This window comes from Mesocricetus auratus, unplaced genomic scaffold (genome assembly GCF_017639785.1).
Source record: "Mesocricetus auratus isolate SY011 unplaced genomic scaffold, BCM_Maur_2.0 Super-Scaffold_15014, whole genome shotgun sequence".
In the NCBI taxonomy this organism is placed as follows: domain Eukaryota; kingdom Metazoa; phylum Chordata; class Mammalia; order Rodentia; family Cricetidae; genus Mesocricetus; species Mesocricetus auratus.
In genome coordinates, this window is record NW_024429186.1 from 1,253,195 (window position 1) to 1,271,271 (window position 18,077).

The 18,077-nt window shown below is 44.0% G+C and overlaps 1 protein-coding gene across 1 annotated transcript; it reads right to left on the reverse strand.

Annotated features, from left to right (window-relative positions):
* Nucleotides 1–5,830: 5,830 nt before the first annotated feature.
* On the reverse strand, nt 5,831–6,057 carry LOC101822429 (ATP synthase membrane subunit DAPIT, mitochondrial). The gene has a single exon (XM_013123943.3). It carries the CDS (start codon nt 6,052–6,054, stop codon nt 5,878–5,880), a length of 177 nt encoding a protein of 58 aa, XP_012979397.1. The 5' UTR covers nt 6,055–6,057; the 3' UTR covers nt 5,831–5,877.
* Nucleotides 6,058–18,077: the final 12,020 nt, after the last annotated feature.

Sequence of the window (18,077 nt, forward strand, 5' to 3'; positions counted from 1 at the left end):
ATACACAGTTAATAATTGTGTATGTGGTCGTATTTACAAATAGGGTCTTCACGCCGGGCGGTGGTGGCGCACGCCTTTAATCCCAGCACTCGGGAGGCAGAGGCAGGCAGATCTCTGTGAGTTCGAGGCTGGGCTGGACCGATAGCCTCCAAAGCAATACAGAGAAACCCTGTCTCGAAAAACCAAAAAAACCAAAACAAAACAAATAGGGTCTTCACGATGAAATGACAGCATAGTGGATTACAGTAAATTAAAGCCAATGACTGATCAGATCAGAGAAAGGGGAGGGAGATTTCAATGTAGAGATAGAGAGGGTCCACACAGGGAGAATGTCATGGTGGCAACCACCAGAAAGGAGGGAACGGCATCAGTCAGATTCTCTTCTCTTTTCTCAGGAGGAACCCAGCCTATAGAACCCTGGGTCTGGGACCTGTGGCTTCTGGAACTGTGAGAAACTGTATCTGTACTGTTTTAATACTCCGGAAGTACAGGTAGGAAACATCCACTTTCTGTCTGGGGAGCTCCTTTTCAACGGTCCCAAGGACATAGACTCACCTTTCCTTGTGATGTACACACACTTAATTTATCCTCATTGTCACTTAAAGTCACTGACAGCTTGAAAGGAAATGATACTATTGAGAGCTGGAAGCCAAGGCTGCTGTGAGCAGAGGCTTCCCAGGAAAGCATCTCGCCAGAAGCAGGTGCCTCCATCTCTGCTTGCCTCCAGGTCAGTTTCCATTGTAAATGGGAAGTGGGTTCCCTGTGAAAAATGAACATGTCTGTCACTCAATAATACGGCTGTATTAAATTTCTAAACTTCACTGGAAGAGAAAAAAAAAGGTCATTAGCATCATTAGCAGAATTAGAAGTTTTTGGTTGATTGTACAGATTTTCTGCATGTTGTACAATGAGTATGACTTGTTTAGTTTTTAAGAGAAAGAACAACCAATTGGGTCCTGACTAGTTTAAGGCATGAAATCTGCTTTTTTCTAGATTTGATGTTTGCCGGACCTCTTCATGGTACCAAAGAAATAAGGAAACTAATTGTGGGACCTTCATGGTCTCCTTGCTTTGCAATTATTTTTCTTAATCATACACACACACACACACACCACATATACCACACACACACATACTACACATACACATTACACACACTACACATACACATCACACACAAACACCACACATACACACACAATATACACACAACAGATACAACACAACATACACACACACTACACACACATTCCATACACACACCACACACACACAACAGACACAACATAACACACCCACAACACACACTGCACATACACATTCCATACACACACACACCATTCCACACATACACACACACCATTCCACACACACACACACACACAACCACTCATCACACACTCCATATACACATACACACACTCACCACTCATCACACATTACACACACACATAACACACACAAACACACACAACACAATCCACACACTACATACACATTCCATACACATATACCACACACACAATACAACACATACTACACACACACACCACATGCTATACACACATTCCACACACACCACACACATACAACATTCCACACACACACACACACACCATTCCACACATACGCACACAACCACTCATCACACACTCCATATACACATACACACACACACACACAACCCACTACTCATCACACATTCCACACACACACACACACACCACTCATCACACATTATATACACACACACACCATTCATCACACACTCCATACACACACACACACACATCACTCATCACACACTCACACACACACACACACACACACACACACACACTTCTAGGAAAGGAGTGTTTAGTTAGAAAGGAGCAACAAGATAAGAAGGCAAACGACTGCCTCACTTGTCACTTAATCCCTCCCAGTACCCTTGACACACTTTCGGCTTGATGTACGCCCTTTGAGTCTCTGTTTACGGAAGATCAGCCTGTCTGTGATCAGAGAGACCTGCCAGAATACGAACAACAACCCACCCCCCTTCCCCACCCCACGGGTTCTGAATGCTTGTTGAGTCACAGCAGAGAGTGCTGTGGCTACATAGTACCACGGCTGCAGCCCCTGAAGGGGACACCCAGAATCTAGCCCTGCTTCCTGGAAACCGTTCTGTGTGGGATGAGAGTATGGAAGTATCTTGGTTGGTTTATAGCACCATCCGTTTTTGAAAGCCAAGACTATTTCGAGTCTCCCTGTTAACCTCAGGGCAAGCAAGACAATTAAAATGGCCTAGGAAGCCGGAAGGATCCAGACCCGCTCTGTTAGCCAATTTCCCCGCGCTGCCCGTTGTGCGTCCTACCTCCTCCAGCCCTCCAATGCGGTGATCCTCTCACAAAGCACGCGTACATACAGTAGTTCCCTTTAGCTGAGGCGCTTTCTTTGCATGCTTTAGCCACACATAGCTGCAACCTAAAAGCATTACACGGAAGATTCCAGAGAGTCCAGAACTTCCAAGTTTTGAATTGAGCGCTATTCTGCTTGGACACTTGGGGCGTGGCTGCTCTCACTGTCCTATGTATCCATGTCACCCGTGCAATCTACCCACCAGTCACTTAGCACCATCTCAGATATTAGATTGATTTTCTTGGTATTGCATGTAATATGCAATATGTGTGTTATACACAGTATGTACTGGGTGGTTCATTTCTACCTAAGGCAGTCTTGTGGGGTGTCACTCTCTGCCCACAATTTTCCTCCTCCCCCCTGTTTACCTAAATAATTACAGCATGCACTTCAGATTTCCACTGGGGCCTCTGTTTTCTTGAATACCCTTCTGTCGTTCTCTAGACAAGGTTAAATGCCTACACTCTACACTTACACTATCATTCATAGCAGACTCCTGCTTCCCAGCGCCAAGAGTGCAATTGATTTACCATCACTGGTTGCATCCTACAGGACTCGTGATACAGGTGGGTACTGAGGATCAGCTCCAGGGCCACACACGCTGTGTAAGCATCCAACCAGTAAAGGCACCCCACCCCTTTGGTTTGGGGTTTTTGTGCTTATTTCAGGACCCTGTCTCCCTAAGTCACCCAGACTGATCTTGAACTCAGGCTACAGCTCAGGTAGGTCCTGAACTTGCAATCCTCCTGTTCCAAGTTTACAGGGCTATGCCCCAACACCCAGCTGGTTTTTTGTTTTTTTTGTCTTGTTTCTTTGTGTGTAATCGATGGATCACCTAGATAGTTCCTGATCCCATACCAGATGCTAAGCAAATGCTTAGTTGTGAACTAATTTACAAATGGATTAGGCATACAAACCTTTTCAATTTAATGTGCATGCTAACTGAACACATCCGGTGCTTTTCCTGAGTGCCACTGTGGGGATCATCAAAAGCCCACTCTGCACAAAGCTGTTAGAGGAAGACACTTGTGTTCACTGTCCTCCTCAGCCACTTCCGTCAGGGGCTGGGCTTCCTCCCTACCAACTTGTGACTTCAAGGACACTGATTTCTGGAAGAAAGCTGCTAGTTTCCATTTTATGCATCACTGTACCAGGGACCAGAGGCTGCCCTTGTACTATGGGATCTCCCTCCTTCCTCAGAGAAGGCAGCAGCCAGACTTGCTTGCCATGTAGCTGTGCTCTTTCATACCTGTTCTGGACATCAAGTGTGACAAGAAAATTAGGGAAATGGAAACCTCCCACATATATTACAGAAATGAACTGGGAAGCCCTTAAAGGCCACCAAGAGGCAGAGCCTTGCTTGCCTCTCCCCAATTGGAAGGCTAAGTAGCCTGTGTTTGGAAATCTGACCAGGTTGCAATCTGCAAAAAAATCACAGCCCTAGCGCCAGCTCCCTATGCAATATGCATCTAAAGAGACCCGAGTATATTATTCCTTCCAAAGTCAGCTACAATCGAAGCCACTAAATTGACTCTGCATCTTCCCGTCTTGGGCAGTGACAGAGGAATAGCAAGTATTTTTTTCACTAGAATGTTCATCCTTAACCAACTCCTTCTTTGAAGATTTTTCTATCAGAAATGCCAAGGAACGGGATCTTTACTTTATAGAAGGTGGCAGAAGACCAGCAAATCAATGTTGGGATCCAGGGGCTGGTGTTAGTGCCTCAAACATTTACCCAGAAACTGTGTCCTTCTGCCAGCAATGTCATGCAGAATCGAGGGCAGAATTTATCATAAGTGTACGGGAACTCAAAACAGAAGGAAACTTTCCATGCCCAATGCATATTGTGCTCAGAGCACTAGCTATATGTACAAAGCACCATCTGAGTAGGTTCCCAGAAGATTAGCATCAACTCATGACGTGTCATACCAATTGCAGCCAAAAAAAATCATGGTTGTGGAGATCTCACTTAACAGGAAAGTGGATCTCAGTGCCTACTTATCCAAGCTCCCCCCCCATTAAGCATTCTACAGTGATTCAGGGGTTCATTTGTCTACTGTATTTGTCTAGTCAGAGAGCACACTGTCTTCTCATTCTATGTCTGTCTCTCCTCTACTCAAATCATTCCACACTAGGTTGTTTTGAGAATGATTGCCATAGTGATTGGGCAGAAGACAAAAGCAAAAACAGCAAAGGGAAATGGTTTGACATAAACAAACCGTTCGTCAACTTTGTCATAATTAGTTCACTGGTATGGAGCACCCTTCATTGTGTCCCACCCCAAGATGACAGTTGTCCTTTGTTGAGTGGCCACTACATGACATGCTGGCTATCTCTGAGTTAGTTCAGGTACCCTTCTTACTGCTGTAAACAGACGTTCAGAGAGACTAAGCAACTTTCCCCGTGTCAAATATCTGACGGAAAACTGGTGGGTGTAGGATATGAACCTGACAGCATGACCCATACTTAGTTGGTGAGGGGAGCGGATTCACAAAACCATCATCCACCGTCCTGTGATCTGGTGTTTATCTGTTTGCATGCGGCCCAGAGAAATAATGGGAATGGGGGTTACACTGTCCAGGAGGTACTAGGACCTGAAGGTGGCTGCTTGGTGATTTTTCGGGGTCCATGAAGATGGCTCCACTCCATCGTGACTAAAGCTCAGAGAGTTCAAAACTGTCCTTATAGTAAGTCACAAGACCTGAAGGTCAAAGGCGAGGCTGAGTGGGATGTTTGATCTTGGCCTTGGGTGTCTTATCTAAATAACAGCAGACTTGTCATAAGGTGTGGTTACTCCTGACCCCTCAAGGCCGGATAACGAGAAACTAAATGTAAGGTGTGGTCACCGAATCCTTGGAGAACTGACGAAGAAAAGTCTGTTCCGTACACAGGATACCATGTTCCCCTTTGCGGTTAAGGTATTAAGTACTCCTGGCATTCAGTATTGACTGAATCCACCCTCCTGATTTTATTCCTGTGTCTCTGACTTTTCTTTTAACACCTTTAGCTAGCCTTTCCCAACTCCCAATCCCCCACCCCCAGGTACGAACCGTGGGCTAGACAGCTGGCCCCGACTTCAGCCCCCCAAAGACAGCTTCCCACAGTGACTGGCATTTGTTAAAGCACTCCTCGGTCTCATATTCTGAGAGATTCTGCCTTGTTAAAATCACTGTCATTTGTGCTGGAGAGACGGCTCAGCAGTTGAGAGTACTGGCTGCTTCTTCAACAGATCGGGAATCAATGTCCAGTACCCATCTATAACAACAGTCCTGTTGCGGGATTCCCGCCTGGGTCCCATCGCCGCTTTAGCCCCCAAATAACACATAGGACACTGTGTTAATTGTGAAGCTGTTGGCCGTTTGCTATGATCTCTCTTTTTTTTCCAGGTTCATAATACAAATTGAATATTACATGATGAGTTGGCATCAGCTTCTTCAGGCATGGGACTTTACAGATGAGGTTAGACATTTCAAAATCCATTTATGATGCTTTCACAGCTGGGGTTTTTTGAGACCTTAATTTGAAGTATAAAACCAACAAAGCAATGCCTCCATATGTGGACAATACACAATTCATTCTACCTGTGAGAGTGTAAGAGTTGAAATACTTTTTAATACCAGTGAACTGGAATTGGCCATCACTTTCTGCACCAGCCATGACTTCAATCTTGGCCCAAATCACAAATTCTTCAGCCGATGTCCTTCAACAGACCCAGCCACCAGCTTGGCCCGACCGGAAGACACCCTGCTATGATTTCTTATCAGCTAGCTCCGACTTAATATTTAACCCATAATTGCTAATCTGAGTATTTCCATGTCTCTTACCGGAGAAAGGTTCTGGACCTCTTACTTCTCCTGCGTCCTACATCGTGACTGCCTGTGCCTCTCTTTCCCGGGATCCTCCTCATCTCCTAGTCCCACCTACCTTGCTTCCCTATTGGCCAACGGTGCTTTATTTACATATACACGGAAGGACTTCTTCCCCATCACAGTCCCAGGGGGATGTGATACCCTTTGTGGGCATCAGGCAGACTTGTGGTGCACGGGCAATCATGCAAGCAAAACACTCATACATGTAAATAAGATTAAAAATTAAGCTATCCTTAAAAATTACTAGTATCTGCTCTGATATACACATGAAAGAAGAGCTCCCTTTAGAAACTTAGGTTTCCAATAAGGCATCCTGTGGGACACATGGGCTCTTGGTGATATTCTACTCTTTGGGATCCTCTCAGGGCTCATCCTTCCTTTGCAAACATTCTAAGCTGATGCCTGCAGCTGGACCTCTTGAGCCCCGCTAAGGTGAGAAGAAATGTCTCCCTTTTGTCACTTCTTCCCCACAGCACCAGAAACAGCACAGAAGCTCCTTTATTTCTTTTTTTTTAATTTGTAAAAAATACACTTAAATGGAGGAGGTTGGCTCATTATATGTTTGGTTTGGCTAATCTGTGTAGGAGGTCTCTGTAGGGGGACGTCTCAGGTTATAAACATGAAGGCAGAGGAAGCTGTAGTAGATATTTTCTGTGCACACTGGTTTTAGCTAAAAGTTCGTCATTCATAACATCTGTACTTGGTCCAGAAGAAGGCTTTGTCTGAGGCACTGAGGTACTTGATGTGACCATGCTTAACATGCTTTTTTTTTCTCAAGTTTTGACACCGGCCTTTAACAATCAAGCCATACGTTTGTTTTGGATATCCTTATGTAATGTGTTTTGCTGTGGTGGTGGCTTTGTTTTGATTTCAAGATTTTTATTTCACCCAGGGTCTAGAAACAGAACCTTGGGACTTAGAATCTCATCCGTGCATTTAAGTAGAGGTAACATTTCTACTAGTGAAGGTGATCTTGCCCAGGGCCTCACACGTGCTCGGTCAGGAAAATACTCTAGCACAAAGCCACTAAACTAGAAGCCCAGGCTTGACTCGTGTTCTCAGACATTTCATTCTGCTCATAAGCAGTGGTTTGCCTCTTAGGCAGAGTGCATTTGCATGCCTTCTATTTGAGTCACTTGGATTTTGCTAGGCTCCTACACTTTCACAAGGGAGTGTCAACCCTACTCTCCTGGCTCTACCTCCTGTTAAGGTGCAGTTCCAACAGTGATCGGACACAGAGAGCACGCTCGCAAACTTACAGCTGCCAACGGCAAGTCACATGACTTCTCCTGGATGGCAAAAGCTGACGACAGTACAGTTCAGGAAGGGTGTCAGTGATGATACCCTAACTGTCCCTAGACTTGAATTGCCTTTTAATCGGCTATTCGCCCAAGCCTTTGGTCACAAATCAGGACTTCTGGGACCCTGGAAGTCCCAAGCATGAGGTACTTCAAGGACGATTTCTTCCTTAGCAAATGGGAGAACTGAGCTTTCACCTGAACACAAGACTAACGTAGGAAAAAAAATTAATCTGATATGCATGTGGAGATACAGATATGCTAAATAAGAAAGCTGTGAAAGAACAGCCTGTACATTTGCTTTGATGTTGGCTATAAACAACGTAATAATTGAACACTATCTGGCGAGAGTGAGGCAGTGCTCACACCCTCAGCTCCAAGTCACAGGAGTTCTTTAGGAGGTGGGCTCTGGTGGATGGACTTTTGGCCATTGGCAGGGGCATATACCCTTGTTAGGAACATTGGGCACATCTTCTTTTCATCTGTCACCCTGAGGTGAGCAGCCTCCTCTGCCACGTGCTTGTGATGTGACATACCAAGCTACCCAAAGTGACCACGGATCTAAACCTGTGAGACAGTAAACCAGGACAGGCCTTCCTTCCCTCCCTTTCAATTTCACTGTCTTGGGCACTTCACCATAGCAACAGAAAGCTGATGAACACACACTCATGGTCGGACCTCAAATGGCTCTCTGAAGTGATATCCATCCTGTTTTGTGGTTTAGCCTTGTGGGTGTTGCACAATTTATAGACCAGCCTGGAATCACGGTGATCAAAGGAAGGCAGGGAAGACGATGGGATCTGGCTCTGAACAATCAGGGCAAAATGCCTCCTCTCCCTATCGGTAATCCTCTAAAATGGGAGAAACGGGAAAATAATTAAGTACGAGCCACATTATGGAACATTATTGTAGCTAATTTTTTACTTCTAAAACAATGGGTGGCTTGGGAAAATGTGATACATTTTAGTACAAAGAGAGGGATACCATGTGCATATTTAATATATATTTATAAGAAAATGCCACAAAATCAGCATTCATTATCCCTTGGTGGTAACGTTTTATGAATAATTCCTAAATTTTCTACTTTAAAATATCTGTACTTGAAATAATTTACATGCATTATTTTTCAACCACAAGAAATACATCAAAAGACTTTTTTTTTCCACCAATGATGCAGAGGCTAAACACTAATTAGAATAATGGCAACAACTATTCGAGAGAATTTCTTTCTGCTTAACTGAACTGAATTAATAACACAAGCAGGTAACTCTTGCATAAAAAAAGAAAAACTGTGAAGATTGAAAGCACATACAATCAACAGATTAAAACCTCCATTTCCTTAGTATTTGGGCATTTTGTTGTTGAGACTCAGGTTGTAAGGCAATTGTAGCAATGTTGTTTGGCTGGAGGCAGTAAAGACTTGAAGCCACTCAGTTTGTATTGTAAAGGAAATGGCTGTGAAATTGTTTCTTTGTGTACTATCATGGACTCTTTGCTTCCTGGGAGTAAGGTTAGTACCCACACATTTAATAAGTGGCCACTTTATTTTATTCTTCCTGGAGAAAGGAAAACTAGACATCAAAAATGGATGCCAGAGGTTCCTGTAGCCAGCAAGAAGGGCTTCTGCCCTTCAAAGGGCCACACAGACAGACAAGTTCCACCCAGGAACTAAGTTATATGAAGTTGCTAAGTTTGAAATTTAAACTACCTGCTTCTTTTTTTCCATGGCCCAAACTCTAAGACCGAGAAACAGTGAGCCCTTGGATTTTTACCTGCTGGTTCTAAATCTAGTCATGAGCACACGTGTGCGTTCTCAGTAGAGCCCGAAAAAAACGAAGGCAGTTTAGAAACTTTACACCAAACGAATAAAAGAAAACAAAAAGATTCCCCGCTGGCAGGAGAGACCTGGGATAGTCAAATTCACAGAGACCAAAAGATGAACGGTGGCTGCTGGGGGAGGCAGAGACGAGTGGAGAGCTGCTCTTTTTTTCTTTTTCTTTTCTTTCTTTTTTTGGGGGGCGTTTCGAGACAGGGTTTCTCTGTATTGTTTTGGAGGCTGTCCTGGAACTCGCTCTGTAGACCAGGCTGGCCTCGAACTCACAGAGATCCTCCTGCCTCTGCCTCCTGAGTGCTGGGATTAAAGGCGTGCACCACCAACGTAGGAGGAGAGCTGCTCTTAATGGCCGCGGTTTCAGTCGGGGAAGCCAGCGAGAGTTCTAGAAATGGAGGGATGGCCTTGGTGATACAACGAACGTTGGATGTCATGTGCAGTGAAAGAAAAACAAATGTTAACGTATTACTTGGAGCCACTCTATCCTATCCACGCAGTGCGGATAAGGTACGCACAGTTCCCTACAAGGACCCTGCATATGCTGAAGGCTTGGTCCTCGGTTGGCTGTCCAGTCACTGGAAGGGGGTTGACTGTGGTGGCTCTGGCTGTAGCCACTGATGGGTCAGCTACTTGATGTCTCTATATGTGAAGCCAGGCTGGAGGTGTGCTTGGGAGGGGCTTCCCTGTTCCTGATCGTGCCTGTCCCTCCTCTGCCTCCTGTCTACTTAGCTCAGATGAGCTCCCTCCCCGCTCCCCGCGCCCCATGTTCTAACCAGTCCACAGGCAGATGACTGTGGAATGACACTTCTCACCACAGCTGGGAGCATCGTTCTTTCTTCCCTGGTCCAGGTATTTTGCCACCGTGCTGAAAGGCTGGCTGACAGCTTTTGCCCTATCCATCACGGTTGCTTTACTTCCATACGGTTACTGGCTTTGTGGTTGTGCGTTTACTCTATGAGGCATTCATAATTAATCATTCACTTTAATTGTCTATTCTGCGGATTTTATTTTGGAAAAAAAATAATAGTCCGTATTTGGGGGAGTATTTCCAAAGAGAAAAGGCACTGTCTGGGGGCTTCACCATCAAGACTTCTAACTCTGCGTCCCTGAAGATGGTCGGTGTTTCCGAGAGCCGCAACTTCTGAGAAAACCTGGTTACCACCAGGATCTCAATTCCTTATGCTAGCTGCCTGCTACAGCGTGCATCCTGTAGCTAACTGCCTGAAACTGTGCAACGTACCCCTTCTGGTGTCCGCAGGCTTCACGGTTGCTGCTGGGCATGCTCACAGTCCATTGTACTCCCACATTTGAGGTGCCGGGAATCTCCTGTGTGGACCCTGCTTCTCCCTCCTAGGCGTCTTTCCTGTCTCTCCTGCCTTTAACTGTACATAGCAGCATTATGAAGCTGACTGACCTGAGTATTCTCCATTTGCATGCCGATCTATTATTATTGTGTTCTCCACTTGGGACTTCGCTGATGTGGCCCAAGTCCCATTGAACGCAAATGCATGAGAGAACCGAGGGGGGGGGGAGGGTGCAGGGAGGGAGGGGAGAGGAAGCCGGGGAGAGGGAGAGGGGTCGGGGAGCGGGAGAGAGCCTCTACAAATAAATAAATTGCTTCTAGTCAGCTCTCCTTCCTCCTTCCTCTCTCCTCTCCTCCCTCCCTTCCTCCCCGCTCTGTCCCCTTCTCCTCCCTCTTTTCTCCTTTCCATAGTACCTTCCTTCCACTGAAGAAGACTGAACTTCCGCATGCGAACACCACCATGGAGCTACACTTATTCGCTGGAAGTTTGTATCGATTCTCCACAGTCTATCTCCCCTAGACACACAAACCAGGCCACACTTGAGGCTAAATTACACCCCCTCTATATGGACTGCAAGGGACTTTTCTGTTTTTTGTTTGTTTGTTTTCCTTTTATCTCACTTAGTATACATCGTTGCATTGATCTTTTCTTCTGTGTCTACGACCCTCCAACCTCCCTTCTACAAACCTCCAAATTCTTGCAAGACAGAAACTGCACCCCACCCATGCTTTTATCCCACAACACCTAGTAATGAGACGGGAAGTTGGTGATGCAAACAGTGGCTAAGAAAAGCATGTAAGAAAGGAAAAAGAAAGAGAAGAGGCTGGGAGTACACGGGTGTTAGGAGCCTCTGAGGTATGCAGATGGTAACACAGAAAATTCATGTTTTCCACGGGTGGTAGCACATATATGACCCAGATGTCAAACGTCTAGTACGGTGGTTCTCAACCTATGGGCTGCAACCCCTTATCTTTCTCCAAAAGTATTTACATAAGGATTGGTAACAGTAGCAGAACACGGTTATGAAGTAGCAACAATGTTATGGTTGGGGGAGGGGTTGAGAACCACTGAGCTAGTTGAAATCATTTGCACGTCTTGTTCCTTCCTCTGCCACACACTCCATTAAAAGTTTTGGAGTGTGGAGGCTCACCATATTGCATTTGCTGCTCCTGCAGCGGACCCAGGTTCAATGCTTGGCATGTACACGGTGGCTCACAACTAACTATTCATAACTCCAGCTCCAGGGAACCCAACACGCTTTTCCGGCCAGTGAGGGCACCAGGCATGTGTGTGATGAACATACATATAAACAAACAAAGTATTCATACCCATAAAACAAAAACCTTTAAATTCTTGGGAGCGCTCAGCTCCTGTTTCAGAGTGTGTATCTATTGCTATGACATTTGTGCTTCATTTTAGAACCTGCTTTGCTAACTCTGAAATGAGTTGGTTTAAATATACAATTTCCAGCTGAATGCTGTTCTAATAACAAAGTTCATCAGACAGAGGCATCCTTCAAAGGCACAAAGAGTTAAGTGTGTAATTTTCTTAATAAGACTGAAAAGGCAGGGCATCATTTTTTCCTAACTATGGCATGCTCTGTGACACCATGTAATTTTGGGGTATCTACACTTTGCTGGGAAAGGAAAAAAAATACCTAGTTCCTTTTAAAAACTATTTTTGCTTCCAGGAAAAAAAAATCATTTGCTCTGTCACAATTATGGCAATAAATCTTATAGTGAAGACATTTAACGATGGCTACAAGGCTTCCTTTATCTAACTTTACGGAGACATGCTTTCAACTTACTAAATGTGGAAGAAAGAAAACAAAAATGGATACATTTTGTTTTTATGATTTTCTGGTCATCTGTGAGTTTGTGTGACCCTGGATGATAATATTTTTGCCTTTGTTATATACAGACTGAGCATGCTTATTCTAAAAAGTACAAATCAGATATGCTCCCAACCAAATTAAAAATATTTCGAGTGTTAACATAGTGTCAGGAGTGGAAATTTCGCTCTGGACACATAGGATGGGCAGCAATCACAATTCAGGCTTAGTAAGAAATGTTTTACAAAATGACCTCTAAACTCTACGTAAAAGGCATATATAAACCATGCGTGACCGTTGTGTTTTGACTTGGGTCTGATCCCCAGGACATCTCGTTCTGTATACACAAATATCTCAAAATCTGAATTCCAAACCACTTATGATCCCAAGCATTGCAGATAAGGTGAAGTCAAACAGTGACACACTGTTTTTTTTTTGTTATTTGTTTGTTTGATGTTTTCTGATAGTCTCTCTCTCTCTCTCTCTCTCTCTCTATATATATATATATATATATATATATATATATATATATATATGTACACCCCTGGCTGGCCTGGAACTCTGTGTAGACCAGGCTAGCCTCAAACTCAAGTAGATTCACCTGCCTTTGCTTTTCCATTCCTGGGATTAAAATCATGTGCCTCCATGCCTGGCTAAAGTACTTTTTTTTAAAAAAATTATTTATTTATTTAATGTATGTGTATGTGCCTGGGTGTTTCTATGTGCACCCCATGAGTTCAGTACCCAGAAAACAGTGTTGAATCCCTTGGAACTGGAGTTATACGCAGTTGTCAGCTGCCAATTGTGGGTTCTGAGACCCAAACTCAGGTTCTCTGAAAGACCGACGAGTGTTCTTTGTAGGGTGGAAATTTGGTACTCTGCCATTAGCCATGTGGCATATTAGAGGCGCATACAGATGAGGTAATAAAAGGGCGGTTTACCTCATCGCCAACCACACCCACTTTAGGTGTGACTAAAGATGTATACGGATGTAGGCGGTGAACTACGTCACTAGCCAGGCCCACTTTTGGGCGTGGCTAGGGGGCGTGTACGGAGGAAGGAATAAAAGACTGAACAGCAGAAGTCCTGCCCTCTTTTCGGCTTCCAGTTCGGGGGCAGAAAAATACTCGGCTTATCTGGGTTACTTGTTTTTCTCTTGGGAGTAATTTCTACAATAAATACTTACTTATACTTCCAGTAAGTGTGCCGTTTATCAGTGCAGCATCAATTCTTAACCACTGAGCCATCTCTCTAGCCCCAACCTGTGATAAGTTTACATTCAGAAAAAAGTAATTTAGACTTTTGATTCTTGGGTTGATAAAACCACTGAGCGCAACTGAACTAACCCTGTTTGTTTTGGGTTTATTTCTCATGTGAGGTTCCTATGGGATTTACTTTTTTAAAAATTTGTTTTGAGTACTACCTAGATATTTAAGAATATAAAATTCAAAAGGCCTCAAAAGGAATATGGTGACAATTTCCCTCCCACCTTGAGCTCTCATTCATACTGTATCAGCTCTTTCTATAGTATTTTAGAGGTATTATATAGGAGACTAATACAGACATGATCTATTCTTAATGTCTCTTCAGGATTATCTCCCACCAATATACACTGAGTTTAATAGCTGCACCGTATGTAACGAGAAGTTCTTTGTCCCAGCTGGTCCCATGACCCTTGAGCCCCAAATAAACACAGGGAAGCTATATTAGTTATTAAACTGTTGACCAATGGCTTGGGCTTCTTATTGGCTAGCTCTGTCTTAATTATTAACCCATTTCTATTAATCTAAGTATTTCCACGTGGTCTTATCTTACAGTGAAGAGTCCTGGTATGTCCTATCTTCCCAGTATCCACATGGTGACTCCTCTCTGCCTACATTTCCCAGAATTCTCCTCTTCTCCTAGCTCCGCCTATCTTCCTGCCCTATTGGCCAACAGTGTTTTATTCATTAACCAATAAGAGAAACATGTACACAGAAGGACAAATCCCCCCATCAATAGTATTTTACTATATAGATAATACAAAAGTCAGGCACTCACATATTGACAAATTACACCCCATTGAGTATCATAGTAATATTCATTTTTACACATGGAAGAAATGGAGTATTTAACTTATGCTAAATATTTAAAAGTGAAAAAAAGTTAACTTGAGTCCTTCTCAGAGAAGAACTTGCTGGGTCAAAGGTTATGTGCCTTTTTAATCTTGACAGTTACCACAGGTCCCTGCCCATAGAGGTTGTGGCAAAATCCATTGCCGCGGTCAGTGTGCTCAACCCTTCACACTCTCACCACAGAGTAATCCACCAAAATCGATCTTCACCAAAATTAAAGGTTAAAGATGCTCCTGGATAGTAGATAACATAGCGAAAATTTTACTTTTTTCCAACTCATTGGTTACTCACAGGGGTGAGGGGGAGGGGTTACTCACAGGGGTGAAGGGTGAGGGTTTACTCATAAGGGTGAGGGTGAGGGGTTACTCACAGTGGGGAGTGGTTACTCACAGGGGTGAGGGGGAGGAGTTACAGTGGGGAGGGATTACTCACAGCAGCAGGAACCACACAAAGCGGCCACCAGAAGCTCATCCCAGCATGGGTGATGACTCATGGAAGCTGGAACCTGGAGTGCTCTCAGCAACTTGCAGAGAGCTGAACAAAATGGAGACTCTCCTCCTCAGCATCCCTTTGCTGCTTATATAACCTTGGGGAAGAAGGAGCTCTGTGTATCTGATAAGTTCAGACTTTCCAGGTGTTTTGGAATTTCCCGATTTCTTACTGAGCTTGCCTCTAGGATGGAGGGTTTCATATTGGAGAAATCTGCTAACTGACAACTCCTATGTGTGTTTATTCAAAATATAATAAACAAATAAACCCCAAAGGCTTTGGCACTTAAGGCAACTTCAACTGATAAGAGAGATGATGTTCTGGTTTTCTTTAGCCGGCTTGCCAAATCATCCTCTGTACAAATTGTCTCTATAGTTGAGTGTCCATTTTCTTTCTTTCTTTCTTTCTTTCTTTCTTTCTTTCTTTCTTTCTTTCTTTCTTTCTTTCGAAAGAAACCTGTGCCTAACCCGGCAATGCTGACTTAATAATTGCTCTTCTGAAGCAGGGCACAAATGGTTGCAGTCCTTTATTGCAAGCTCATCTCTGCCAACATGGCTAAGTACAGTCTGGCATAGACACATTTGCGCTTCTCAAACACACACACACATGAACATGCCCAGGGCTCTTCTTTGACGGACACGACAAGCTATTTGTTCGCCTTACACAGCTGTGGACGGGACAGTCGCTTGTCGTAAGAGAAATGCAAATATCCATTTCACTTTCTGTATTGAGAGGGCAGAGTGAAGTAAAGGAGAGAGCTGCACAAGGATTTTTTTGAACTTGCCCGTGTAATCTATATTTAAGGAATAAGTTCAAAACTGTGTTTCATTGCTTTTAAAAAAAATTCCAATAGAGGACTGACAATACTAAAGATTCGGCTGAGACAGTGTTAGAATCAGATACGGCGGAACTGTAAAGTTCACACTAATATAAAAGCAGCAAGGTAGCTTAAAAATAATTATAAGCCAACCAAGTGTCAGCCTGTTTCTGATGTAAGCGTCCTGATTAAAGCCAACATGGTAACAAAATTTTTAACAAACATACTAATCGGGCTTTCCAGAGAGACAGATATACACAAAACAGGTATATATTATGGAGGGTATTTCTTAGGTTACTTTATACAGTCTGAGTATCCAACAATAACTGTTTGTACAGTGAAGAAACCGAGAGCCCAGCAGATGCTCAGTCCGCAAGGTTGAATATCTCAGGGGTTCTAATCTGGACACTGAAAGCCTCGAGGATTCCTGGAGAGCTGCTGGTCTTCGGTCTGTTGAAAGGCTGAAGGGGCTGAGGCAGCAATAGAGTAGATGCATTCACCATCCAGGAGTGTAGGCAGGCAGGTAAAAGCAGCCCTGTTACCCTCTGTGATGCTTTTTTATCTGGGCTACCTCTAGGAAGGTACTTAACTGCCCACTCTTGGGAGTCAGGGTGGTATCCTTCTCTCTCAGTTAACCCCTCCAGGAAACACCCTCACAGACTCACCTACCGGGCCTTAGGTTTGCGGTCATCCAGTATAGAGTCAGATCAAGACAGTGGTGTATTTCAGTCCAGAACAACAACAACAAAAAGTAGCATAGAATCCCCTGGGTGCCAAGGAACTGTGCAGACAGAGAGGGTTTGTCAACTCCAGGACAGTCCTGAGTTCACAGTGCTTGGGAGAGACTAGCTTCCAAAGAGTCCCAGGAAGGATGAAGGTGTCTAAGTAGAACACAGATGAACTATATGAGTTTCTGAAAAATGGGGACCCCATTGTAGACTGCATTGGGTCCCAGTGATCTAACACTAATTATTAGTTGGGTAAAGGAACACATCAAGAAATAAGATGTACTAAGCTCAACAGGATGGACTCAGGGAAAGCATGCCAGTGGCCTCCATGCCTGCCCATGGATGGACAACACTGAGTTATTGAATGTGTTGATCAATTTTTTATGGTTGCTTAAAACTGATCTGGACCATCCCTCAACCTTAGGAGACTGTCTACTCTTTATGCTCTTCCGAGAGTATTTTTGAGGATGGAGTTTCTGTTCTGTCTGGTCCTGCAGCCATTTAGCTCCAAATAAACACTCTAGGCTTCTTACTGGCTAGCTGACTCTTCCCATTTCTATTAAACTATGCATTGCCATGAGGTTGTGGTTTATCTGTAATCTGGTAAGTTACTCCTTTGGCTGTCTCTCATAGGCTTCTCTCTGTCTCCTCTCCCCAGAATTCTCCTCGTCTGATAGCCCCTCGTAGACTTCCTGCCTGGCTACTGGGCAATCAGTGTTTTATTCATCAACCAATAAGAGAAACATATATACAGAAGGACATCACCCATCATACTTTTGAGGCCAGCGTCAGTCTATAACTGTTTATGGCTGGGCTGTCACAACCTAAGTACAGAAACCAAGAATTTTCAGCAATCTGTCATATAATTTTATACTTACCCCCCCTTAAAGGTGACCAGTATTTTTGTCTTTTAAAATTCATTTCATTGCATTTTTCCAAAAAGTATCAGTATATAAAAAGCCTGGGGTGGCAGAGAATTGGCCGTTATTGTCCACCAGTGGTTGAGGGGCCCTGAGCTAATTTGCAGTTGTTATTATCTCTCCTTTGGAAATTTATCAAGGTTAGTGCTCAAGATCTGTGGATACCCTGGGAGTTTCTCTGATTCCCGTAAATTAAAATTGGCTTCAGAGCAGACTTAGATGTTATCTAAATCTGGGTTTAGATAACAAGTGTAGCACTCAACCCAAACACGACAGGGGGCCAGTGTCTTACTGTATCTAAGTATCATGGAACACAGCCCAGGCAGCCAAGACCTCATCCCGACTATTCCACATAGCAGTGGCGGAATTTGGGGTGAGGGATGGCTCTTTGAGGCAAGGTAAAATGGAGCCAATTATTTTTATAATGAGAGGTTGGAAATGACTCTCTGTCATGGGTCACGCTTAGCACAGGCACATGG